The sequence below is a fragment of the Solea senegalensis genome, unplaced genomic scaffold (assembly GCF_019176455.1).
Source record: "Solea senegalensis isolate Sse05_10M unplaced genomic scaffold, IFAPA_SoseM_1 scf7180000014855, whole genome shotgun sequence".
NCBI classification, from domain to species: domain Eukaryota; kingdom Metazoa; phylum Chordata; class Actinopteri; order Pleuronectiformes; family Soleidae; genus Solea; species Solea senegalensis.
The window spans coordinates 18,408-43,990 of NW_025321152.1; the positions used below are offsets into that span (position 1 = coordinate 18,408).

Here is a 25,583-nt window from a genome sequence, read left to right on the forward strand (position 1 = left end):
GGCCTGAAACACAAAATATTTGTTTTTTCTTCATTGACAAAGTCAAAGAAAAGGTTTTAAAGCACAACATGTTTTAAAAAATAAATCATTCATTCTTAACCTTACATTAGATGTTCCTTGTCTTTGAATTCTTCTCATTTTAAACATGATCATAAAACAGTAAAATGATCAAATATCAGACTCAAACACACAAGTGAAATGTCCTGTTTATTAATTATTATTGCTTTATACAAACTAAACTAAATAGAATTGTATTTAAATATGAAGAATACAGTGAACATAGAAAGAATGGAACTGCTGTGATATTTAAAGCTGTAAAATCTAGACCTCGTATATGATCAAACTAAAACACCTCACACAAGTCAAATAAACCTGAGACAACACAAACAAGAGTTTAGCAAGCTGCCAATTTGTGTGATAGTGGTTGAGCAAGATGTCGCTCAAGACATGAAATTCTATGTCACTCATGACTGTGCTGCTGTGAGTTTGTGGTAAAGATAATTACTAATAATATAGATACATATGTGTTCTTTTAAAACTCTGTCTCCTCTTCTTTTTTCTTTCTTCTTCCAGTTCCTCCTCAGATCAGCTCGAAGCCCAGAGACCAAATCACAACTCAGGGAAGCAGCATCACCTTCTACTGCAGCACCACAGGAAATCCTCCACCCGCCATCTTCTGGCAGAAAGAGGGCAGTCAGGTAAACAACAACAACAACACACAACAGTCAAGTAAACATCTGCACTCAGACAAATCAAAATGATTCAGTTTGAATGATTTCTTTGTTTAATGGAGCAAAGAAACCAGAAAATATAAAGTCTCTCAAACTGCTCCACACAGTTACAGTATACGCTGATGACACTATTATGTATATACATGGTGTGTGTGTGTGTGTGTGTAGATGTTGCTGTTCCCCGGTCAGCCCCCGTCACAGTCGGGTCGTTACTCTGTGTCCATGGGCGGAGCTTTGACCATCACTGACGTCCACCCTGACGACTCTGGCTTCTACATGTGTCAGGCCATCAATGTGGCAGGAAGTGTGCTGACCAAAGCGCTGCTGCAGGTGGAGGGAGGTGAGAACTGCATCAATAATGAGGTTGTTAAGCATATTTGATAGTATGAATGGCAAAGTCATGTAAAAATAGCCTACACAGTAAAGTTAATGTTAGAACTGATATGTCTGAGTGCACCTGAATGTAACTGTGAGCATGCGCAGAATAAACGGTCAGTGCGTTGAGTTCATGACGAAAGAGATGGTGGCGGTCTGTCATTCTCTCCCGTGAATATTAGCATAAAAGGTGCCAGCTGACCACTCTGGTGATAGACTGCTGCAAAGATGTCTAATGCTACAGAGGTTCATAAAGAACAAAGATCTCACACCTGATTAACCATTCGTTTAAGGCTTAATGTTCACATTTGACCATTTTTACTCCTGACTCATATTTGACCCTCTGCGCTAGAGTCACCATCTTGTCTTTGTGTCTACAGATTACAGTAGATTAGTAATTTAGTCAGTTTGTTTGTGAACAGTTCACAATTTGCAGTCAGTTCATTGGTGGATGTATAGAATAGCTCATTATTTGGCAGTCAGTGTGTTGGTGGATATTAAGAGCAGCTCACTATTTGGCAGATATCATGACAAACAAACAGCTTCTACAGTCGGCCTCATGTTTTTCTCCACTTTTCATCATTCTAAATGTCACCAGTGTAGAGGCGACACACTGTTTCCCTCTGATCTCGTCACCAGGTCCATCAGGTCGTGTGCCTCCCATCATTGGTCAAGGTCCAGCCAATCAGACGGTGTCTCGTGGTGCAACGGCGCAGCTGCAGTGTCGGGTCATCGGAGGACCTTCAGTCCAGATTTCTTGGAAGAAGAACGGAGAGAAACTTCAGGGGAACAAACCGAGACTGACTCTGATGGAGAACGGCACGTTACAGATCTCTGACATAAAGGTCTGTGCAAAGACACTTTCATCACATTCAGCACAAAACAGGTGGGAACATACAGGAAACTGAACAAAATGCAAATAATCTTTTTCTTTTTCCGTAAACGCGTCATCATTTCAGGAAATTTCTTCATCCACATAAAATGGTGGATGTATAGAATAGCTCACTATTTAGCAGTCAGTCTGTTGATGGATGTTTTGGACAGCTCATTATTTGGTATTCAGACGTAAATAATGTTTAATCTAAACATTTGGTTCAAGATTCACTTAATTGTGATTCTGCATAATCTGACTTGTTTTTGTCCACAGTTTTTATGATTTCTTTATTTTTATGGAGCGAAGAAACCAGAAAATATTCAGATTTAAGAATCTGAAAAATCAGTTTAACTGATTTATTGTTTTATTATATTCACACAGTTACTTCACAAGACAAACAGTTTAATTATAAAATAATAATTAAATAAAGAAGACATTTCCTGCACAGAACTAAATATGTATTATAAATATATTATTTATATATAATATAATTTGTAAATTATGATTTTTCATCATGTTCTCATGTTTTGTAAATATATTACATTTGTTTTCAGGATATTCATTCTTAATAAAACTTATCAGATATCTAAAGTCATTATTTATAAATGCACACAAACAATCATTATCTTAAATATAAGTCAGAGATAAATGAAGTGATTTTGTTCAAAAGTTTTATTTCAGTTTCTGACACAGAAGAAAACCTTTCCTGTGGTGTTTTAAACAGGACTCAGACTCAGGGACGTACATGTGTGTCGTGTCCAGTTCTACAGGAGAAACCAGCTGGACCGGGACGCTGACCATCAGAGGTAACCATGACAACAGCTCTCTACACTGTTAAATATACAGTATATATACATATATGTATGTACTCTATGTGTGTCAGAGGATGGAGGTCCTCCAGTGTCCAGAGTCTCTGAGTTCCTTCAGCTTCCAGGACCTCCTCACAAACCTGTGGTGACAGACGTCACCAAAAACACCGTCACTCTCACCTGGCAGTCCAACCCACATGAGGGCGGAGCCGCGGTCACCGCATACGTCATCCAAGCGTTCAGGTACAAAGAGTCTGATGAAACACCTTAGTTTCACAAAGATCTCCATTTCTTCGATTGCGCGTGGTCACGTGACCATGTGTGAGATCACACTCCACACGTGTGTGAGTGGTGGGTCACACAAGCAACATAATCTTTCACCTGCAGGAGGCGCCAACTGAACCAATGTGTGAAACCAGGTTTAATTTAGTTAGTTTCACGTTCTCATTTTGTTTTTATCATCGCAGTGAACTTGTTTCTGTTCTAATATTTTAGAAATGACAGTTTTTTCAAACTAAATGCACATTTATGAATTAAATAAATCATAAAATGACATGTATTTATTTTTAGTTTTGCTCAAATGAGCCAAACTCGGTGGATGAAAAGCATCATTGGCAGAAATGTTAATATTTAATTACACGAATGTTTCCAGATTCTCTAATGTGAGAATTTTCACATCTTTAATCATTTATTTAAATCTTTTTTTTCTCAACTGAAAAAAATACTGGCAGTAAAAGTAATATTGGTCACATCGGTCAAATTATGTGTTTGAATGAATGAAAAACTTTATTTTATACCAGGAAACAATGAAGTCAAATTAAAACATGAAATAAAAAGAAGTAATAGGAAACTTAGGTTTATTTAATCTTATTGAAACCCTTTTACACTATTTACTAATAATCATAAGTTTAAATTAGTATATTATTAAACCTTACTCACCAAAGAAATTCTTTTTTAGAGATGAAAATGAAAAGCTTTTCCTCCACAGATCCATATTTGTGACATTTCAGCGTCTTCAGTTTCTCAGCAGCAGAAACTCTGTCTGCCTTCTCATCACAAAGTAACGCTCGAATGTTCTGGGAACCTTTGCAGAAAGTTCTCTAAACGTTGTATGAAGGTTGTGACAAGGTAGTTAGGGGAACATTCTGGGAACCTTTGCAGAACGTTCTCTAAAGGTTGTATGAAGGTTATGACAAAGTAACGTTAGGGGAATGTTCTGGGAACATTTGTGGAACATTTTCTAAAGGTTGTATGAAGGTTATGAAAAGTAATGTTGGGGGAACTTTCAGGGAACCTTTACGGAACATTCTCTAAAGGTTGTATGAAGGTTGTGACAAAGTAACGATGGGGGAATGTTCTGGGAACCTTTGCAGAACGTTCTCTAAAGTTTGTATGAAGGTTATGACCAAAGTAATTTTGAGGGAACGTTCTGGGAACCTCTGCAGAACACTGTCAAAAGGTTGTGACAAAGTTACGTTGAGGGAACATTCTGTGAACCTTTGTGGAACGTTCTCTAAAGGTTGTATGAAGGTTATGTCAAAGTAATGTTGGGGGAACGTTCTGGGAACCTCTACAGAACATTCTCTAAAGGTTGTATGAAGGTTGCGACAAGGTAACGATGGGGGAACGTTCTGGGAATCTTTGCAGAACCTTCTCTCAAGGTTGTATGAAGGTTGTGACAAGGTAAAGTTAGGGGAACATTCTCTAAAGTTTGTATGAAGGTTTTGACCAAAGTAATTTTGGGGGAACGTTCTGGGAACCTTTGCAGAACTTTGTCTAAAGGTTGTGACAAAGTTACGTTGAGGAACATTCTTGGAACCTTTGCAGAATGTTCTCTAAAGGTTGTATGAAGGTTGTGACAAGGTAAAGTTAGGGGAACGTTCTCTAAATGTTGTATGAAGGTTATGTCAAAGTAATGTTGGGGGACCGTTCTGGGAACCTCTACAGAACATTCTCTAAAGGTTGTATGAAGGTTGCGACAAGGTAACGATGGGGGAACGTTCTGGGACTCTTTGCAGAACGTTCTCTCAAGGTTGTATGCAGGTTGTGACAAGGTAAAGTTAGGGGAACATTCTCTAAAGTTTGTATGAAGGTTTTGACCAAAGTAATTTTGGGGGAACGTTCTGGGAACCTTTGCAGAACTTTGTCTAAAGGTTGTGACAAAGTTACGTTGAGGAACATTCTGGTAACCTTTGCGGAATGTTCTCTAAAGGTTGTATGAAGGTTGTGACAAGGTAAAGTTAGGGGAACGTTCTAGGAACCTTTATGGAACGTTCTCTAAATGTTGTATGAAGGTTATGACAAAGTAATGTTGGGGGAATGTTCTAGGAACCTTTGCAGAATGTTCTCTAAAGGTTGTGACATGGTAAAATTAGGGGAACGTTCTCTAAAGGTTGTATGAAGGTTATGACAAAGTAATGTTGGGGGAAAGTTCTGGAAACCTTTACAGAACGTTCTCTAAAGGTTGTATGAAGGTTATGACAAAGTAACGTTGGGGGAACGTTCTGGGAACCTTTGCCGAACGTTCTCTAAAGGTTGTATGAAGGTTGTGACCAAAGTCATTTTGGGAGAACATTCTGGGAACCTTTGCAAAACGTTCTCAAAAGGTTGTCTGGAGGTTATGACAAAGTAATGTTAGGGGAACGTTCAAAGAACCTTTGCAAAACGTTCTCTAAAGGTTGTATGAAGGTTATGACTAAGTAACGTTGGGGGAACGTCCTGGGAACCTTTACAGAACGTTCTCTAAAGGTTGTTTGAAGGTTGTGACAAGGTAAAGTTGTGGAACATTCTCTAAAGTTTGTATGAAGTTTATGACCAAAGTAATTTTGGGGGAGCGTTCTGGGAACCTTTACGGAATATTCTGTAAAAGTTGTATGAAGGTTATGACAAAGTAATGTAAGGGGAACGTTCTGGAAACCTTTGTGGAACATTTTCTAAAGGTTGTATGAAGGTTATGAAAAGTAATGTTGGGGGAACGTTCAGGGAACCTTTACGGAACATTCTCTAAAGGTTGTATGAAAGTTGCGACAAGGTAACGATGGGGGAACGTTCTGGGAATCTTTTCAGAACGTTCTCTCAAGGTTGTATGAAGGTTGTGACAAGGTAAAGTTAGGGGAACATTCTCTGAAGTTTGTATGAAGGTTATGACCAAATTAATTTTGGGGGAACGTTCTGGGAACCTTTGCAGAACGTTGTCTAAAGGTTAAGACAAAGTTACGTTGGGGAACATTCTGGGAACCTTTACAGAACGTTCCCTAAAGGTTGTTTGAAGGTTGTGACAAGGTAAAGTTAGGGGAACCTTTGTGGAGCGTTCTCTAAAGGTTTTATGAAGGTCATGACAACGTAACGTTGGGGGAACATTCTGAGAACCTTTGCAGAACGTTCTCTAAAGGTTCTCTAAAGGTTGTTTGAAGGCTGTGACAAGGTAAAGTTGTGGAACATTCTCTAAAGTTTGTATGAAGTTTATGACCAAAGTAATTTTGGGGGAGCGTTCTGGGAACCTTTGCGGAACGTTCTCTAAAGGTTGTATGAAGGTTGTAACAAAGTAATTTGGGGGAACGTTCTGGGAACCTTTGCCGAACGTTCTCTAAAGGTTGTATGAATTTATGACAAAGTACTGTTGGGGGAATGTTCTAGGAACCTTTGCAGAACGTTCTCTAAAGGTTTTATGAAGGTTGTGACAAAGTAAAGTTAGGGAAATGTTCTGTGAACCTTTGCGGAACGTTCTCTAAAGGTTGTATGAAGGTTATGACAAAGTAACAGTGGGGGAACGTTCTGGGAACCTTTGCGGAATCTTCTCTAAAGGTTGTATGAAGGTTGTGACAAGGGAAGCTTCCCATAACCAAAATGTAACGTTTCCAGAACATTCTGGGAACCAGAACTTGTTAGCTGGTGTTTTCCAGTCGTCTCACTCTCATTGGTTATTGCGAAGTTTTGTTCACGCCCACAATCACTGTTCAGTTAGTAAATATCAAGCATAATTAAATCTTATGATCTGAAATCAGGAAAATCCTGTGTGTTAATCCCTCACACGACTGTCAAAAGAACCAGATCAGGGACTGAAGTCTGACAAAGATCTGATATATGTTGCTGTTTTCTTGTTGCAGTCAGTCCGTGGGCAGCAGCTGGCAGACGGTGGCTGATCACGTGCAGCAGGAGCGCCACACGGTGGTGGAACTTTTACCAAACACCGTTTATCTCTTCATCATCCGAGCGGTCAACTCCTACGGCCTCAGTGACCCCAGTCCCATCTCTGAACCTGTCAGGACTCACGGTGAGTGAGTGAGTGAGTAAGTGAGTGAGTGAGTGATAATTCTTTGTAATTCCAGACTGGAGCATGTTATTACTCTGCTGTGCATTCATCTGTTTCTGGATAACATAACAATTTTAGTACTATTATTATCATTATTTTTATTATATGAAAGTTGACCAGGTAAAAGTGAGATGTCCGTCCTTGTTTTCAGACGGGAGTCCTTCAGTCCAGACCGTGGACCACAGACAGGTGCAGAGAGATTTAGGAGAAGTTTCTGTTTACCTGCAGAAACCCGTGGTTCTGTCTCCAACCAGTGCCAGGATTTCCTGGACTGTGAGTTAAAAACTGAGCTGATTAAATGTTTCCTGACACTGACCTTCAGCGTGAGTAGGACACCATCGTCTCCAGAACAAACTAAACATCTCTTGTTTTGCAGGTGGCTCGTCAGTCTCGCCACGTTCAGGGTTTCCGGGTTTTTTACCGGACCATCGGCAGCTCATGGTTGGTCCAGGACGTGAAGGCCACGTCTGACCTCAGCAGCATCTTAGAAGATCTCAAGAGCAGCACCGAGTATGAGGTGAAGATCCGGCCATACTTTAACGAGCTGCAGGGACATGACAGCCTCATGGTTCTGCTGAGAACTCCTGAGGAAGGTACGGAACCCACGCCATCACCTTCATGATCTTTATCACCTTCATGATCTTCATCACGTTCATGACCTCAACAACACAACAGCGACACAACTGTCACCTGTTTTTAATGTTTTTTATTTGTTATTGTGCGTGTGTGTGCAGTGGTGAGTGCGCCCCCTCAGGCTGTCTCCGTGGTTCAACTCACCAACAGCTCGAGCATCAGTGTTTCATGGGAACCTCCCCCTCACACAATTCACAGTGGAATCATCCGTGAATACAAGGTGAGACAAGAGTTCAACAAACCGTAACACTTCTCACATGTCTATGTCTCACTTTCAGACAGACCACTCACTCTGCCAGTAGGTGGCACTGTGCCCTTGACTCAGTTTTCAGTCAATGTATGATCTACAGTAACTTCCTGTTTCGTGGCAAATTGGCTAAATAAAAAATGACTTCCTGTTGCGTCACGTTCACAGACATGTTCAGTCTCTGTGCCTTAGTGCCTGTTTTGTTTCCGGTCTAGCTAGATCTGGTGTGGTGTTTGTCTACCATCACTATGTTCGGTTGGTTAGCCAGGACCTGTTTGTCAGACTGGAAGCTGAAGTCCCACAGCACCTTGGCACTGTTGTTCTCAGCCACCTTCTGTAGTGTGGCCCATTGTGATTTGGGTACTTCTATTCCATTCAGGGTACAGATGTTCCTGTACATTATTCCAGCCACTTGGTTGTGTCTCTCCATGTACACTGACCCAGCTAGCATCTTACACCCTGCTACTATGTGCTGGACTGTCTCATGGGCATCTTTGCATAGTCTGCACCTTGGGTCAGATCTACTCTTGTTGATCTTGGCCTCTATGTCTCTTGTGCCTAGGGCCTGTTCTTGTGCTGCCATGATCAGTGCCTCTGTGCTGTCTTTGAGTCCGACCTTTTCCAGCCATTGGTAGATCTTCTCGATATCAGCCACTTCTTCAATTTGGCAGTGGTACAAGCCATGTAGGGGCTTGTTCCTTCAGGTTGTCTGCTCCTTTTCTTCTGCACTCTTATGCACTATTTCTGTTGCCTGAGACATTCACTCAGCAGTTCATCCTTTGTAGCCATTTTCCTGATGTACTCTTGGGTTTTTGATGTTTCATCCTGGATAGTGGCCTTGATGCTCACTAGTCCTCGGTCTCCCTCTTTCCGCTTAGCGTACAATCTCAGGGTGCTGGATTTGGGGTGAAACCCTCCATGAGGAGCTTTCTTGTCTTGATATCTGTGGCTTCTATCCTCCTTTGGCCAGCTTATGATCCCAGCAGGGTATCTGATGACTGGTAGTGCGTACATGTTGATGGCTTGGATCTTGTTCCTGCCTTACTGCCTTACACTCTGAAGGTATTTGGTTGTGGTTGACTTCCTTGCAGCTTCCCCATGGTTTCCATTAGAATGTTGGATACCAAGGTACTTGTAGCTGTCTTGGATATCGCCTATGTTGCCCTCTGATAGGTCAACCCCTTCAGTTCTGATCATCTTGCCTCTCTTTGAGACCATCCAGCCACACTTGTCCAATCAGAATGACATCCCTATGTCTTTGCTGTGGATCCTGGTGGTGTGGTTCAGTAAGTCGATTTCTCTGTCATTCCTGGTGTACAACTTGATGTCGTCCATGTGGAGCTGGTGGCTAATTGTTGCTCCACTTCGGAATTGATACCCGTAACCACTCTTTGTGATGATCTGACTGAGGGGGTGGTGATAGCGCATCTCCTTGATATATGCCACATTTGATGTTGACTTGGGCAATTGTCTTTGAGTCGGCCTCTAGGGTTGTCTTCCACATTCCCATCGAGTTCTGGATGAAGGCCCTTAGGTTCCTGTTGATCTTATACAGTTCCAGACATTCCAGTATCCATGTGTGGGGCATTGAGACGTAAGCTTTATTGTACTAAATCCAGGCAGTGCACAGGTTGGTCCGTCTGCTCTTACAGTCTCGGACGACTGTTCTATCGACCAACAGGCTGGTGCTTGGCTCCTCTGATGTTGCTACCAATTCCCTTCTGAGCCCTGTTCATGTATTAAGCTTCGTGCTTACTCATCTTAGCCGCAATGATGCCTGACAGGGATTTCCATGTTGTGGAGACAGGTTATTGGCCGGTAGTTGGATGGGATGGGTCCCTTCTGAGGGTCCTTCAGGATTAGGACTGTCCTGCCCTGGTTCAACCACTTTAGGTGGGACCCATCCCTTAGCAGCTGGTTCATCTGCGCCGCTAGTGTTGTCATGGAGTGTTGTTAGTTTCTTCAGCCAGTAGGCATGAATCATATCGGGGCCTGGTGCTGTCCAGCTCTTCATTTGTGACACTCTTTCTTGGATGTCTGCCATTGAGATGGTTACTGGTTCTTGTTCTGGGAGGTTACTGTGGTCTGCTCTTAGGTCCACTAGCCATTGGGCATCTAGGTTGTGTGATGCCTCTTTTTCCCTTATGGCCTTCCAGTATTCTTCCACTTCAGCTCTTGGTGGGTCTGACCTGTTGTTATTTCCTTCCTGCCACTGAGAGTACACCTTGGCTGGTTCAGTGGAGAACAGCTTGTTTATTCTCCTGGCCTCTGCCTCCTTGGTGTATCTCTTCAACCGGGTGGCCAATGCTGTTAGTCTCTGTTTGGCAGTTTCGAGGTGCCTCTCTATGGAGAGCTTGGTGTATGTCCCTTTATTCACCATGTCGCCTTTCTGTATCTCTGCTAGCTTGCTAACTTCTCTTCGTGTTGTTCTTATCTTGGCCTCTAACCGTAATCTCCATGGTGGATGCTGTCTGTTAGTGGTTTGAGCCCATCGTGCCCATCATGTATCCAAGCATTGCTGTACTGTGTATCAGCTTATTGGTCTCAGTGATGGTTCCGTAGGGATTGTTGTTAGTGCAGCATTCACATCCATTAGCAGATCTTCTGAAGGTACTTTACAAGTGAGCTTCGGTATTCGTAGGGGGTTCCAGGTTTCTAATTGTGCCATGATCTTCATTCTCAGGTCAGCAGCTCTTGTACTGAGGCTGTTGTTTCTGATTGTGGGGGTGATGGTGGCATCCCCCCACTGACCTGTCGTCCTGGCACCCCCTTTCTGTAACGTTGTTGTTGTAGCTCATCAATCTCTAGTTGTGATAGAAGTTTTCGATTGCGGATGTTGGAACACTGGTTCCAACATCGTGGGTTTCGAAGTAACCATTAGTCCCACATTCACTGCATGTATCCCTTCACTATGGGGTTGCTCTTATAGTAGCATTCCAACAGTTCCATGTTTTCCGCTCTTGTCCATCTATGTCTTGTTCCAGTAGCCCATTTCTCATCAGGTTGCCCTGGTTCCCTGGCACCTGACGTGGACCTTGTTATATGTGTATATGTATATATGTATATATGTATATGTATATATACATATATACATGTAACCATATACCATATACTAACCATCCGGCTGGGATGGTTAGTATATGGTATATAGTATAGTATATAGTATACATAATAATACAGCACACAGTGAAAGAGCAAAATCAACATAAATATCGTCAATCCTTCAGTCATTGAATCTGTGTGTGTGTGGTTAGAAGAGTAGATGATGAGTCACAGTGTGTTCTACAGAGAAAGAAGAAAATCACAGCTCAACACTGACTATTAATCGTCAGAGCTGTGGAAACAGAACTCTCTTCTTCTATTGTTGTCATTTACATTCTGTCCATCTGTGAGTTCACCAGAAAACAACAAAAGTCTTCATTCTTTTCTACATTTTCACCATAAATTAATAAAACGTCACAAAAGAAACATTTTAAAATGTTTATTGTGAATAAACATTTTAAAATGGGTGGGTCCACTCACTCATAAAGCTCAGGCCAGAACTGTTCTTCTTCTACTATTTTATTTTAACTGCAGTTATGAGATTAAGTGATGAATTCATGATGTTCAGATCAAAATCACAATTTTAAACAAAACAAAAGGAAATACATGATTATTATTGTTATTAGTGTATAATGATGAATTTTAATGCTTTTTCTATGTGAAAGATAGTTTATATTTGTCAGTTTAAACACAATCTCATCCCTGCATGAGATTATTCAGCAGAGTTCATGTTTGAATGATCTCTCGTGTTATAAAACATGGAATAATGAAATGAAGCGTGACATCATCACAGATGTTGTCTCTCTGCTCTGGTTCAGGTCTGGTGTCTGAGCAGGGACAGGGACCTGGACAGTGTGGACCAGGAGAAGCAGCAGATCAACAGAACAGTGGACGGAGCAGTTCTGTCCATCCTTCTGTCCGGTCTGCGTCCTGACGTCCACTACACTGTGACTGTGGCTGCTGTGACCGAGCTGGGTCAGGGATCTGTGAGTCCTCCTGTCCATCTGATCCTCAGTGAGTCAACACAGCAACACATGATGAACACATCAACACATGATGAACACATCAACACATGATGAACACATGAACACATGAACATGATGATGCGTCTTGTCTCCGTCTTGTCTGCGTCTTGTCTCCGTCTTGTCTGCGTCTTGTCTCCGTCAGCTGTCCCTCTGGAGAAGTCTCTGACGCCTGTGGACAAAGACACTGACCTCAGCTTATCGGAGCAGATCAGCAGCGTGCTGTTTAAGCCCGCCTTCATCGCAGGAGTGGGTGTGGCCGTGTGGTTGATGGTGACAAGCGTCGGCGTTTGGTTTTACTGTCGTCACCGCAGCAGCAAACAGCTGGGACATTACAGCACATCCTTCGCCTACACACCAGCAGGTGAGAGGGTGAACAGCTGAGTCAGGATTTTTTAAACTTTAAAACGGTTCTTATATACAGTATATACATGTCTTATATACATGATTTATTCTTACACACACACAGACGTCTCTTAGCATTATTACAGAACAAGGCTAATTTATTTAGCACATTTCACTCAGAGAAAAACTGTTCAAACGGTTTGAAGCTAAAACAGCAGGAAAAGTTACTTTTAAAAGAGTTTAAAAACAGAAGAGATGAAACCATGACTTGGCGAGACATCTTTTTTCTAAAAGTTCTGACAAACAAAATGTTTTAAAAGCTGATTTAAAAGATTCTGAGGTTAAAGTCTATGCTGATGATATTATGCTGTGTTACTGTGATTTAATATTATAATGACAAATAAAATAACTTCAGTCATATTTCATGACAGAGTCTGGACAGAGTTCAGTGTAGTTAATACAAATATAGATTATGGATGGATTAATATAGATTAATATAGATTATGGATCATGAATCGTTAGTTCATCGTATTTCTTTGCTAAATAAAAGTCTATGGTGATGAAGACAAAGATAAAAAGATTAGTTTTTATTTCTTCTCCTTCAGATTATTTTAATGACTTTTTATCTGTTCTGAATCAAATGTCTGTAAAACTTTCTTTAAATTTCAAAGAGCTGCAAAGAATAATAACTGACAGTTTTGACTTTCGAAGTCAAACTTCCTATTATAAAACGATTGACTTGTTACTTTTTATCGACACTCACTTTTAATCTGAGTCAAACCTGTGTTTAATTTTTGATTTCTTGATCTGCTGTAAAACGTCGTTTTGTTTCTTCTTAGTTGGATTTGCTCACGGTGAAGGATCTGGGATGTTAAACGGACGGTAAAATCCACATTACCATTTATATTTAGTAAGTAATACTTTTAAGTGTTAATCCTGGGTTTGTTTGTTCAGACCCAGCTTGTTGGGCTCAAACATGGGGAATTATCCATGGCTCGCAGATTCATGGCCAACTCCAAACCTGGACTCTGTCAAGTTCAACTCAGGAAAACTGGACTCAGGCAAATATTACAACAGTAAGAACTCCATTCAATTCAACTTTATTTGTAAAGCACTGAATCACAACATGCATTATCTCTGGTCTCTGTACATGGACACGTCATTGAGATGAAACAGTTCACACAATGAGCAAACACTAGAGGGCAGTGGAGAGAAAAACTCCCTTTTAACAGAAGGAGAAATCTCTGACAGAACCAGAACCAAATATGTGCATCATCTGCCAAGACAGGTTGGGGTGGAAGGAAAAATGGGAACAGAAAGGACAAGAGGGAGGTGAGGTAGAGACCAGGAGCAGATAAACAACAATAAACTGGATCTGGATCCTGCAGCCTGACAGAGAGAGAGGACATTTAATGTAACTCAGTCTTTTTCTCTTCAGCAGTTTCAGGTTTGAACTTCAAGAACCAGACAGAGTCTAACGAGAGTCCGATCTACAGCACCATCAACACTTCTGCTGCTGCTGCTGACCACGAGCTGCTCACCTACTACGACACCTACTGTAGCTCCTCCTACAACCAGGGTCCAGACCCCTACAGCAGCAACCCGGTACTGCTGGGTCTGGACCAGGACTTGGACCAGTGGACCATCCAGTCCAGTCAGTCCGGGTCTGAATATGCCAAACTGCAGTACAGTAAGAAACACAACGGTGAGTTTTTATTATTATTATTATTTATAGTTTATAATTTTATGTGAAGACACAGGTTGTTGTTTTTTAAAGACAACAAAGTCACGTGACCCGTTAAGACCTCAGAAATCACTTCACGTAAGTTGACAGACTTTTCTTTGTCCTCACAGACAAACTGATGACACAGAAGTCGACGGGCTCCTCGTCTCAGTCAGCTCCTCTCACCTGGGTGGACGTGATGTCACTTCCTGTTCCTGCTAACGAGGACAAGTGTCTGACAAAAAGAGAAGAAGAAGAGCAACTCAGGTGAGACTCGTGACTGACACCTTCTCTACTTCTCCAGGAAAAATGTCTTTATTTAGTCATGTAGCTCATTATTTGGCAGCTAGTCCATTGGTGGATATAGAGAACAGATCATTATTTGGCAGCCAGTATGTTGGTGGATATATAGAACAGCTCATTATTTGGCAGCCAGTGTCTTGGTGGATAATGAGAACAGCTCATTATTTGGCAGCCACGTTGGTGGATATAGAGAACAGCTCATTATTTGGCAGCCAGTACCTTGGTGTTTATAGAGAACAGCTCATTATTTGGCAGCCAGTATGTTGGTGGATATATAGAACAGCTCATTATTTGGCAGCCAGTCTCTAGGTGGATATAGAGAACAGCCCATTATTTGGAAGTTAGTCCTAAAGTAGATAAAGAGAACTGCTCATTATTTGACAGCCAGTACGTTGGTGGATATAGAGAACAGCTTTGGTGGATTCATTATTGGCAGCCAGTATGTTGGTGGATATATAGAACAGCTCATTATTTGGCAGCCAGTCTCTAGGTGGATATAGAGAATAGCCCATTATTTGGAAGTTAGTCCTAAAGTAGATATAGAGAACTGCTCATTATTTGGCAGCCAGTACGTTGGTGGATATAGAGAACAGCTCATTATTTGGCAGCCAGTACGTTGGTGGATATAGAGAAAACTCATTATTTGGCAGCCAGTATGTTGGTGGATATATAGAACAGCTCATTATTTGGCAGCCAGTCTCTTGGTGTTTATGAGAACAGCTCATTATTTGGCAGCCAGTCTCTTGGTGTTTATAGAGAACAGCTCATTATTTGGCCACCAGACTCTTGGTGGATATATAGAACAGTTCATTATTTGGCAGCCAGTCTATTGGTGTTTATAGAGAACAGCTCATTATTTGGCATGTTTTTACAAACATGTAAATTATTATTCATGTTTTCATTAATTAAAGTTTCAGCTTTGTTTCTGTTGATGTTACAGATGTTTACATGATGTTTTCATGTATTCATTGTTGTCTCTCTGCAGCTTTGATGAGGATGATGATGAAGACGAGGATGACTGGTGTCCCCCACTTCCTGCGAGGACTTATCTGATGGACACGTCCAGGGATGAAGTGGCCGTCCTGTCATCTAAAGCAGATCATCTGTTTTACCAGCCCAGCGACTCCTCACCCTCTCATCACTGTCACTTATTCACTCACCATCATCATGATCATCACCTCAGCTCACAGGTTTCTCAATCAAACCCAGATCTGTTCACCACGAACCAGAGCCGCGACGCCACTGAGGTTCACAGCAGCAGAGGTCAGACTTTATTCAGCGGACTGTTTTATTACAAAACTTTATTAAAACTCAACAATTTACATTAAAAAAAAGGTTTTCAAATTTCAATATCAAACTAGAAAAATGTCATTTCCTGCAGAAATGAAATGAAAGTCTTTTGACTGGATTCAAAAATAAATTTCAAAGATGTGACTGACATGATTTTATCTTAAATTTGTGAAGGTTTTAATTCCTAGAAAAACAGATTTAATCTCAAGAGACTTCCTGGTAAAAATAAAGGTTCATGGTTTCATCTCCACTGTGACAACAGAGTCAACATGAATTCTACATGAACACAATTCTAGATGTGATCTGTCGTTTATTTGACACAGAATGATTTTTCCTGTTTCTTCACCAGCATCTTTTCTTGTTGTTTTTGTGTGTGTGTGTGTGTGTGTGTGTGTGTCGCAGCTGCTGATTTCAGCCTCACCGCTCACACACACAGAACCAGGAGTAAGAAGAAAATACACAAGGACGAGAGAGAGACACACGTTCAAGCAGGTCTGACAATAACACCCCCCACGCACACACACACCACAACCCTTTCCCTTCCCAACTCCCAAAAAATCCCAGCAGCAACAAACTAAAACCAACATTTTCGATCAAAACCTCTGACACTGTGAGAGAGAGTGTGTGAGCAGCTGCACCTGTGGACCATCAGGACTCTTATTCTCTTAAGCTTCCTGTGGAACGGCCAATCAGCTTCCAGGATCCACACACACACCTGAAACCCATCTCTTAATTTAGCAGGTGAATGCGCTCTGATACGTGTTCTGAGATCGACTGTCAGCTGACAGCTGCTTCAGGCTCAGCAGGTTCGGTTCACAGAGTATGTTGCCAGGGTAACTGACTCAGAGTTTTCACTAAACCTGCTGACAATGTTCTGAGTCCCAGTGAGACAGCAGTGACTTTTGACCTCAGAGGAGGAGGAGACTTCAAAGAAATCACATTTAATCACTTTGAGATTAGACACAATGACCAGTGAACGTCTTTGGCTCCGCCCACTCCATCACTGTTTTACATTTTTAATTTAGCGACTTGTTGTTTGTTTCATGTGCGGATGAGATTATAATTCCACATGTTGTTTGATTCAGGTGCAGATGAGACTATAATCCCACGTTTGTTTTATGTGCAGCTAAAATTATAATTCCACATGTCGTTTGATTCAGGTGCAGATGAGATTATAATCCCACATGTTGTTTGATTCACATGCACATGAGATTATAATCCAAATGTCGTTTGATCCATGTGCACATGAGATTATAATCCCACATGTCGTTTGATTCAGGTGCAGATGAGATTATAATCCCAAATGTCATTTGATCCATGTGCAGATACGATTATAATCCCACATGGTCAGTCCACTTTCCTGCCCAGTGTCCACATGTCAGGCTACGGGTCACTGGGAGGGGGCGGAGTCTTTCCTGGACAGAGAGACAAGGTTTGTTTTAACACAGAGTTGAAAACACAAGCATCTCATTTAATCTGATTTAATCTCATCATTGTCAGTATAATCAGACAGTTTCTTCTGTGTGTGTGTGTGTGTCTCTTCCAGAACATCATGTAAAAGGAAGCTGATCTGATTTTCTGCTCTGGTTTCCTGGCTGTTGCCGTGGAAACAGACGAGAATCTGACAACTGAAAGAAAGAAAATGTTTTTATTTTAAATGATTTAAAAAAAAAAAACTGTGATTTTTCTTTTTTAAAGTGATTAAATAAATAAATCTGAGGGAAAATGTGTTTGTATTAATGTAACTGTCAGATTATTGGATGTATCTTCTGTGTGTGTGTGTGTTTGCAAATCACCAGTGTGTTGTTGAACTTTTTAAATTAAATAAAAACATTTTTAGTAAAACGTCTGTGTGTGTTGGTGTGTAGTTCACATGTTCATGTGTTCACATGTTCATGTGTTAGTTTGTTGCTCATGTTTGTTGTTAGAATAACCTGCAAAAACCTGATTATTTGCGTCCAAGTTTAGTTTTTTGTTTGTTTTATTCTCATCTGTTAAATTCAACCACATTAGATTTTCTATAGATATGAAGAGATTAAAACCATTCCAATCATTTAAATGAATATAACCTGAATTACAGAAATGTGAACAGATTAAATTTAAACTTATTTAACCATTTTAAAATAATGGGTGAAACCGTGTGTGAAGAAGTAAATGTCAGCGTCATCAGTTTCCTGCTCAGTTTTGTATTTCAGCAGATTTCTTCTTCATGCATGCGTACAGGACTCACCAAAGCTCCACACACTCAAACTCACACTAATACATAAACAGAAAGGTTTTATTAGTCTACTTTTTGTCAAAAAATCTTTTTAATCTGGATTACAGTTCACTTTCTGTAAAACTAAGCTGTAAAATTCATTAGGTATAAAACCATGAACTCTGTTTTTTGTTTGTTTGCATTTAATTAATAAATTAAAAAAGAACTTATTTTCTATTTTTTTCTAATTGTAATTGAGTTCTAAATTTGTGGATTAAAGTCATGTGACCAATGAAAACATGACAAACAGAGAAGTGCAAAAGTGTTTTTATTGAGTCTGAGTTTATAAAATAACATTAGTGAAAGTAAATGAAACAAAGGCACTCACCACTCTGTGGTCATGTGACCATCAACACAGGTGTGTGTCAGAGGAGGCGGAGCTAAAGTGTCTGAGCAAAGCAACTAAAAAAATAACTGAAGATTAACCTCATCATCATCATGTTTACACTGAACACAACAAGCTATAGCAAGACTGGATTAAACTCTAGATTAAACTCTGGTTTTAACTCTGGTTTCAAAGACTTTTCGAAAATCAGGAATTTTAACTCTGAATTAAACTCAGATTTTAAAACTGGTTCTTAACTCTGGGTTTAAACACTATTAAAACTTATGATTTTTAACTCTGGTTTCTGGCACTTTTTCAAAATCAGGATTTTTAACTCTGGTTTAAAGCCTGGTTTAGTCGACCTCCTCGATGGTGGGACCAGAGCCTGCTCCTCCTTCACTGGCTGATCCAGGGAAACCTCCTGGCATTCCTCCTGCTGCTCCTCCAGAGCTCTGGTACAGTTTGGTCATGATGGGATTGCACAGCTTCTCCAGCTCCTTCTGCTGATGCTCAAACTCGTCTTTCTCTGCAGACTGAGACACATGGACATGGTGACACACATGAGACATGGAGACAGACATGAGGGAGGTTCAGTAGCGACGTGATGATGATGATGAAGATGGTCCGACAGCAGCTTCTCTGGTCCTCACCTGGTTTCTGTCCAGCCAGCTGATGACCTCGGTGCACTTGTCCAGAATCATCTTCTTGTCCTCGTCGCTGATCTTTCCCTTCAGCTTGTCGTCGTCCACCGTGGACTTCATGTTGAAGGCGTAGGCCTCCAGAGCGTTCTTGGCAGCCACCTTCTCTCTCTGGACCTCATCTTCGGCTTTGTACTTCTCCGCTTCGTCAACCATTCGCTCGATGTCTTCTTTACTCAGACGACCTGAGCAGGAAAAAAACACAAAATAAAACTGGGTTCTGCCTGAGACACGTGGACAGAGTGAAGTCACAGCTGACCTTTGTCATTGGTGATGGTGATCTTGTTCTCCTTCCCCGTGCTCTTATCCACCGCAGACACGTTCATAATGCCGTTGGCGTCGATGTCAAAGGTCACCTCGATCTGAGGAACTCCTCTGGGAGCAGGAGGGATTCCAGTCAGCTCAAACTTCCCCAGGAGGTTGTTGTCTTTGGTCATGGCTCTCTCACCCTCGTACACCTGAGATACAGAAAACACACCATGACTCTGCTGGACAATATCAGTCATCTATATCCTTATAAATAATGTCTGAAACACAGATGAAGACGGGGGTAATCTGACTACAGCAGTGATGGTTGTACCTGGATTAAGGTAATCTGACTACAGCAGTGGTACCTGGATGAGGACTCCAGGCTGGTTGTCTGAGTAGGTGGTGAAGGTCTGCGTCTGTTTGGTGGGGATGGTCGTGTTCCTCTTGATCAGAGCCGTCATGACTCCTCCTGCAGTTTCAATGCCCAGAGACAAGGGGGCGACGTCGAGCAGCAGCAGGTCCTGCACGTTCTCAGATTTGTCTCCACAGAGGATGGCCGCCTGCACGGCTGCAGACACAACAGAGTGTGGATGTTAGCTTCAGCTGAACAAAGGCGTTTAAATAAGTCTTATATTGTGTTTATACCTGCTCCATAAGCCACTGCTTCATCAGGATTGATGCTCTTATTCAGTTCTTTCCCGTTGAAGAAGTCTTGCAGAAGCTTTTGGATCTTGGGAATACGAGTGGACCCTCCCACCAGTACGATTTCGTTGACCTGACCTTTGTCCATCTTGGCGTCGCGCAGAGCTTTCTCCACAGGCTCCAGCGTTCCTCTGAACAGGTCTGCGTTCAGCTCCTCAAAGCGCGCTCTGGTGATGGACGTGTAGAAGTCCACGCCTTCGTAGAGCGAGTCGATTTCGATGCTGGCCTGTGTGCTGGAGGACAGCGTGCGCTTGGCTCGCTCGCAGGCCGTGCGAAGACGCCGCACCGCCCTCTTGTTGTCGCTGATGTCCTTCTTGTACTTGCGTTTGAACTCGGAGATGAAGTGGTTGACCATGCGGTTGTCAAAATCTTCGCCTCCCAAGTGGGTGTCACCCGCTGTGGACTTCACCTCGAAGATGCCGTCCTCGATGGTCAGGATGGACACGTCGAATGTGCCACCGCCCAGGTCAAAGATGAGGACGTGTCTCTCAGAGCCAACCTGTCAATTTAAAATCATTTCAAATGATTGTTTCTTTCTCCTTCAGTAGGAGTCCACCTCACGCAACCCTCACATTTATCCAAGACTGGGGCCAGAAATAGACCCTCCAGTTACAATACAAGTTCCTTTTCCACTAGACCATGGACTAGTGGAAGGGTTTCCAACAGGTTTAAAAGTTTAAAAGAAAGAGAAAAAGAATATAACAGCGATAGTCTTAATTATGTCGCAGGATTGTTGCACCTTTTTGTCTAGACCATAAGCGATGGCAGCGGCGGTCGGCTCGTTGATGATACGGAGCACGTTGAGTCCAGAGATGGTTCCGGCATCTTTGGTCGCCTGACGCTGAGAGTCATTGAAGTAGGCGGGAACGGTCACCACAGCACTTGTTACAGTCTGAGGAAGAAAAAAAACACAGGACCGTGAGATGTTTATCATAATTATTTTCATATTAAATGAACAAAACAGTCTAACAATAATGAGCTGGTTTTATCACACCTAAGCCAAACGTGGTTTAGATAGTGGACACCTGAGGGCAGTAATAATCGAAGCAGAGAGTGGATTCAACAAATATAAAACCCATGTTTTTACTGAGCCATGACACACAGGTGTTACCTTGCCCAGATAAGCCTCTGCAATCTCCTTCATTTTGAGCAGCACCATGGAGGAGATTTCCTCTGGGTAGAAGGTCTTTGTCTCACCCTTGTATTCCACTTTGACTTTGGGGCGTGAAGCATCATTGATGACAGTGAAAGGCCAGTGTTTCATGTCTGCCTGGACAACAGCGTCATCAAACCGACGCCCAATAAGACGCTTGGCATCTAAATAATAACAGAACACAACAATAACACACTTATTTATCAGAAAAATACATACAGAGGTCTTAATACTTGAGCTGTAGTAGGGATGGACATGTGTTTTCCATTAATTGTCAATGCACAGACGTGAGTAGTAACACACTAAAAAATTTAAAGTTTGGCAAAATGTTCACATTAATCAACAATGAGAAAACCAATCATCGTTGAAATTCTGCAACAGAACGTCCGTGTCATTTGTGGTGCATCTGTTACCACAAGGCGGCAGCAGCAGCGGGCATTTACTTTGTGTAATTCACATGTTTGCAAACGTGATGAAATTTACGAGCTTTCTTGAATGCATCTTGAAGCTGCTCCTCTCTGCTCAACACTGTAGATCCCAAAGAAGTGATGAAATTAACCAGGGTCATTGAATGCATCTCGTTCGATTCAAAGTGAATCATTTCAGTTTGTGAACAAAAACAAGACTTTTAAGAAACACTGAAATAACCGACAGATTATTCGATTATAAAAATAATCTTCACCATCAAATATTAATAAAGTATTTTTTGTGAGAAATGTCCATCCCATAACTAATCTGTACCGTAAAAGATAATCCTACCAAACACTGTGTTGTTGGGGTTCAGAGCCACCTGGTTCTTGGCTGCATCACCGATCAGCCTCTCAGTGTCAGTGAAGGCCACATAACTGGGCGTGGTCCTGTTCCCCTGGTCGTTGGCGATGATTTCCACTTTGCCGTGCTGAAACACTCCCACACAGGAGTAGGTGGTGCCCAGGTCAATGCCCACTGCTGGTGTCTTAGACATGTTTGCTGAGGGAAATCAGAGTGAACTCATGTTAGCCCCCCTCCCCGGACACTGAGGTGGACAAGAGTAACTGAAGCTCTCTGAGCTCTGCCATCAGGCACATTTGCAGTGTGGGGTAATGGGGCTATTATCAGAGTCTGAGCAGCTCAAACACAAGTGGAAACGAAGTGAAGTGATGATGTCCACAGCACCTGTCCTCAAGCCCCCCCACTTCAGACAGCTTAGCAACAGCTGCTTTATTATGACAACAACAGAAAACAGGCGGGTGAGCGACTTTTTTTTACTTAAGCCTGAATAACAGTTAATGAGCTCATGAGACTTCAACAGCCAGGCCACTTCATTAGGTACACCAGTACAACTGCTTTTTAACACAAATAATGTAACCAGCCAATCACATAGCTGCTTATATGTTTAAGTCTTTATCCTGATATAGCAGATAGATGTGGATATAAAGCAGCGCAGTCATTTCTCTGGACTCATGAAAAGTTTGAGTGTGACAATACACTGTAAAATACAATATAATCTGCAGTTTGAGATCTGTATTATATCATCTTAAAATATACTTATTACCTTTCATTACAGATAATACCTGCTTTAATTCTTTAAATGACGGATATTTGTGTTACAAATACTTTATTAAGTTGCTTTTTTAAATGTAATTGCACTTTTTCAATTAGTACATAAAATCTAGTGCATTTCACAAATGTATTCAACATAATAAATATGAAGACTATCAATGCAACAGCCTTTAAAACCAGGAAAAGTCATCACAGATACTTTACCTTGATATGACAATTTCCAAAATTTAAGACCAGATCTGTCACCATACCATATATAGATATAATATGCATATATTGCATATATGAATCTTGATTTCTGCTGTGAGTTTCACACAGTAGAGCCAGACTTCATGCAAGTTTGAATTCTTCCTGCTTTGTATTAACAGTTCAGGCTGGAGCTGTCATGTGTGAGGCGTTAACTTCTTGGCAACACAAACATTGCAATAATAAAGGTTATCTTACAAGTTCAGACAGTGATCCTGAAACGCTGTGCTGATTACTTGGCACACTTTGAAGATCAACGTTAAATTTTAAGCCTGAGAGAACACTGTGTCTGGTTAGGTTTGGGTTGGGTTCAGCCCATAAACACACGCAATAACAACCATCAGTCCTTCTTAATTAACGCTTGTTGAACTGTAACCACTGATAACTATTTAGCTAAGCTAACCATGGTGGTTTATTTTGATTTGTTCAATTAAGTGATTACTAAATTATCATCAACTACTCATCATCATTTCCAGGTTTAATAAACACTGAACGACATTTTTCAACATTTTCTGACATTATGGACCAAACAAATACTCGATTAATGGAGAAAATAATCAACAAAATAATCACAGCCTAATTTGAGACCTCTGGTTTACACCATATGTTCAAAAAAGCAATTAAAAAACATATATATCACCATGTTTATATAATATAATATTGACCACGTTCATCCCTCACGTTCAACCGTCTTCTGATACTATGTCCATGTCACAAAGCTCAAAATGGCTGCCGTGCAAAATGACGCACATGCGATAATTTCTCAGATTAAATCAAATTGATGATGTCTGACCAAACGTAACAAAATGGCTGCTGAGCAAACAACCCAATAAGTTCACTGAACTAAAATGGCCTCCAGTCACCAGATCTCAGTCCAGTAGAGACTGTGATTTTAAATCTGTGTGAATGTCTTTTTATTAAATTAAATTCAGGATTATTGCATGCGTTTTAATGATTTATCAAACTGAAAATGTCTGGTTTACCCAACATAAATAAATAAGGTGCAGGGATGGGACAATACCACTTTTTTAGTGTCCGATACCAATATGACAAACTCGAGTATCTACCAGTACTGACATTAGTCTGACTCTGATATTAGTCATTTTAAACTATTTATGATCAATGAATTCGCAAACAACACAGAGTTAAAATGCTTTAGCTGATATATACGATTCAGTGAATTTGACAAATATTGGACCGATACTGATATCCATCCCTAGTAAGGTGTTGCATACATGTTACAGTTACAGGTCACATACCTGCACATGTTTGCTCTCATCAACAGTTATATTGTGTACAAATCTGCAGTAAATGTGATCATGTCAACATGAACCAAACCCATCCGAGGAATGTTTCCACACACTTACACGCTTGTTGATGTAAAATGGTCTGGAACCAGTGACGTGTACCTAATAAAGTGGCCTGGGACTCAATGTTTGCCAGATTTACAGACTTTTCTGGTCATTTTTGTATTTTGTGTACATTCTACTTAGTAAAAAAAAAATCACCACAATCAATTTTTGTGTGATTTTAATTTGAATATCGAACATTTCTAAAATCACAACAGGTTAGAACCGTGGTTAATGACAGTTAACTGATTGACAGACGCCACCGTTAAATTAGCGTTACTTTACGTGAGGGAAATGACGCACATGTTAAAGGTTTATCATCGCGCTGCAAGTCACACACACACATGCGCACTCACCTGCGTTAAATTCACGAACTGTCGTTTAATGTCGTAATTTAATAGAAGTGTAGTTCTTCTCTGTCTTCTTCTGGTCCCCGCCGTCACTCACGTTCTCACAGTATTTGTGTGTGTGGGCGTGTGGGCGTGGCCGAGCCTCCTCTCTCTGTCTCAGAACTTTCCAGAACTCAGGAGCAGAATCCTCTGCTCCAATCAAATTAAACAATTGGATGGTGACTCAACAGTTGCTAGCAGGAATTCGATGATTCAGGGCAGGGATTGATTTTAAGAAAATAAAGGACCGTATAAACATGAAACTACCACAACACCGCTGTATGTAAGACTTTAACTAAAAACACCTTTATTCACTAAGAATTATAAGGTGTGCGTGTGTGTGTGTGGTGTGTGTTCTACTAAGAACTTTCCAGAACTCAAAAACAGTAATGGCGGACAATCCTCTGCTCCAATCCAATAAAACAATCTGATGATGACTCAGCTGTTGCTAGCAGGAATTTGATGATTAAAGGACAGAAAAAGAAAAAAAGAAAGAAAAGAGAACTGTAAGATCTGGTCAGGTTCTCAGTCTCATTGTGTCATAAGTCAAATAATAAATATCGTGAACTTTTATTTTGTGAATATTATTGAGTGAGTGAGTTTGTGTGTGTGTGTGTGTGTGTGTGTGAGAGAGAGAGAGAGAGAGTGAGAGGGTGTGGCCATGTCTCCAGAACTTACCAGAAAGCAGTGTGATGGTGGACAATCTTCTGTTTTTGAAGGTTCTCAGTCATCTTCAGTTGGACTTGAGTGAAGATGAAGATGGAAAACTGATGGAAAAATACATTCTGATGATGACTCAGCAGTTATCTAATGATAACTTAGCAGTTCTCTGATGATGACAGCAGTTCTCTGATGATGACTCAGCAGTTCTAAGCAGAAATCAGGGCAGTTACATGTACTGTCTGCAGTTACAAATATAATTGTCTCATATCTGATTATATATGAGCCACCGCTGTATTTTAAACTA

At 41.1% G+C, this 25,583-nt stretch overlaps 2 protein-coding genes and 1 long non-coding RNA gene across 5 annotated transcripts in view; 2 read left to right on the top strand and 1 right to left on the bottom strand.

The window, feature by feature from the left end:
* The window catches only part of LOC122761660 (roundabout homolog 2-like), a gene marked incomplete at both ends in the record, with an annotated part of 33,646 nt that extends 17,512 nt beyond the window's left edge, over positions 1-16,134 (top strand). The window contains 17 exons of the mRNA XM_044016883.1: positions 574-698; positions 900-1,071; positions 1,746-1,951; positions 2,705-2,786; positions 2,864-3,032; positions 6,896-7,062; positions 7,253-7,374; positions 7,478-7,694; positions 7,836-7,954; positions 11,842-12,037; positions 12,191-12,409; positions 13,230-13,272; positions 13,345-13,466; positions 13,829-14,095; positions 14,245-14,380; positions 15,402-15,679; positions 16,109-16,134. Coding sequence (XP_043872818.1) covers positions 574-698; positions 900-1,071; positions 1,746-1,951; positions 2,705-2,786; positions 2,864-3,032; positions 6,896-7,062; positions 7,253-7,374; positions 7,478-7,694; positions 7,836-7,954; positions 11,842-12,037; positions 12,191-12,409; positions 13,230-13,272; positions 13,345-13,466; positions 13,829-14,095; positions 14,245-14,380; positions 15,402-15,679; positions 16,109-16,134 — 2,666 coding nt within the window. The remainder of the gene's footprint in view (positions 1-573; positions 699-899; positions 1,072-1,745; positions 1,952-2,704; positions 2,787-2,863; positions 3,033-6,895; positions 7,063-7,252; positions 7,375-7,477; positions 7,695-7,835; positions 7,955-11,841; positions 12,038-12,190; positions 12,410-13,229; positions 13,273-13,344; positions 13,467-13,828; positions 14,096-14,244; positions 14,381-15,401; positions 15,680-16,108) is intronic.
* Position 16,135: 1 nt separating this feature from the next.
* Positions 16,136-17,551, top strand: LOC122761657. 2 transcript variants are annotated; one of them, XR_006358605.1, is made up of 3 exons: positions 16,165-16,198; positions 17,032-17,138; positions 17,253-17,340. It is a non-coding gene; the product is annotated as an uncharacterized LOC122761657 (long non-coding RNA). The 2 variants fall into 2 exon arrangements; XR_006358604.1 differs by having other exon boundaries at positions 16,136-17,138; positions 17,253-17,551.
* Positions 17,552-18,214: 663 nt separating this feature from the next.
* Positions 18,215-24,706, bottom strand: LOC122761654 (heat shock cognate 71 kDa protein-like). Of its 2 annotated transcripts, XM_044016867.1 has the most exons (9): positions 24,584-24,706; positions 21,850-22,059; positions 21,049-21,254; positions 20,677-20,829; positions 19,881-20,436; positions 19,601-19,803; positions 19,246-19,444; positions 18,939-19,171; positions 18,215-18,821 (listed from the first exon to the last, which is right to left on the bottom strand). In XM_044016867.1, exons 2-9 carry the CDS (start codon positions 22,052-22,054, stop codon positions 18,642-18,644), a joined length of 1,935 nt encoding a protein of 644 aa, XP_043872802.1. In that variant the 5' UTR covers positions 22,055-22,059; positions 24,584-24,706; the 3' UTR covers positions 18,215-18,641. The 2 variants fall into 2 exon arrangements, with proteins under 2 accessions (XP_043872802.1, XP_043872803.1); XM_044016868.1 differs by lacking the exons at positions 21,850-22,059; positions 24,584-24,706 and having other exon boundaries at positions 21,135-21,248.
* Between the last annotated feature and the right edge of the window lie 877 nt (positions 24,707-25,583).

Excerpts from the sequence above, each read along its gene's own strand:
- LOC122761654 (XM_044016867.1), bottom strand. The coding sequence starts at position 22,054 with ATGTCTAAGACACCAGCAGTGGGCATTGACCTGGGCACCACCTACTCC. Across the intron at positions 21,255-21,849 it reads CCCCAACAACACAGTGTTTG|ATGCCAAGCGTCTTATTGGG; the intron begins GTAGGATTATCT and ends GTTATTATTTAG. Across the intron at positions 19,804-19,880 it reads AGCAGTGGCTTATGGAGCAG|CCGTGCAGGCGGCCATCCTC; the intron begins GTATAAACACAA and ends TTGTGTCTGCAG.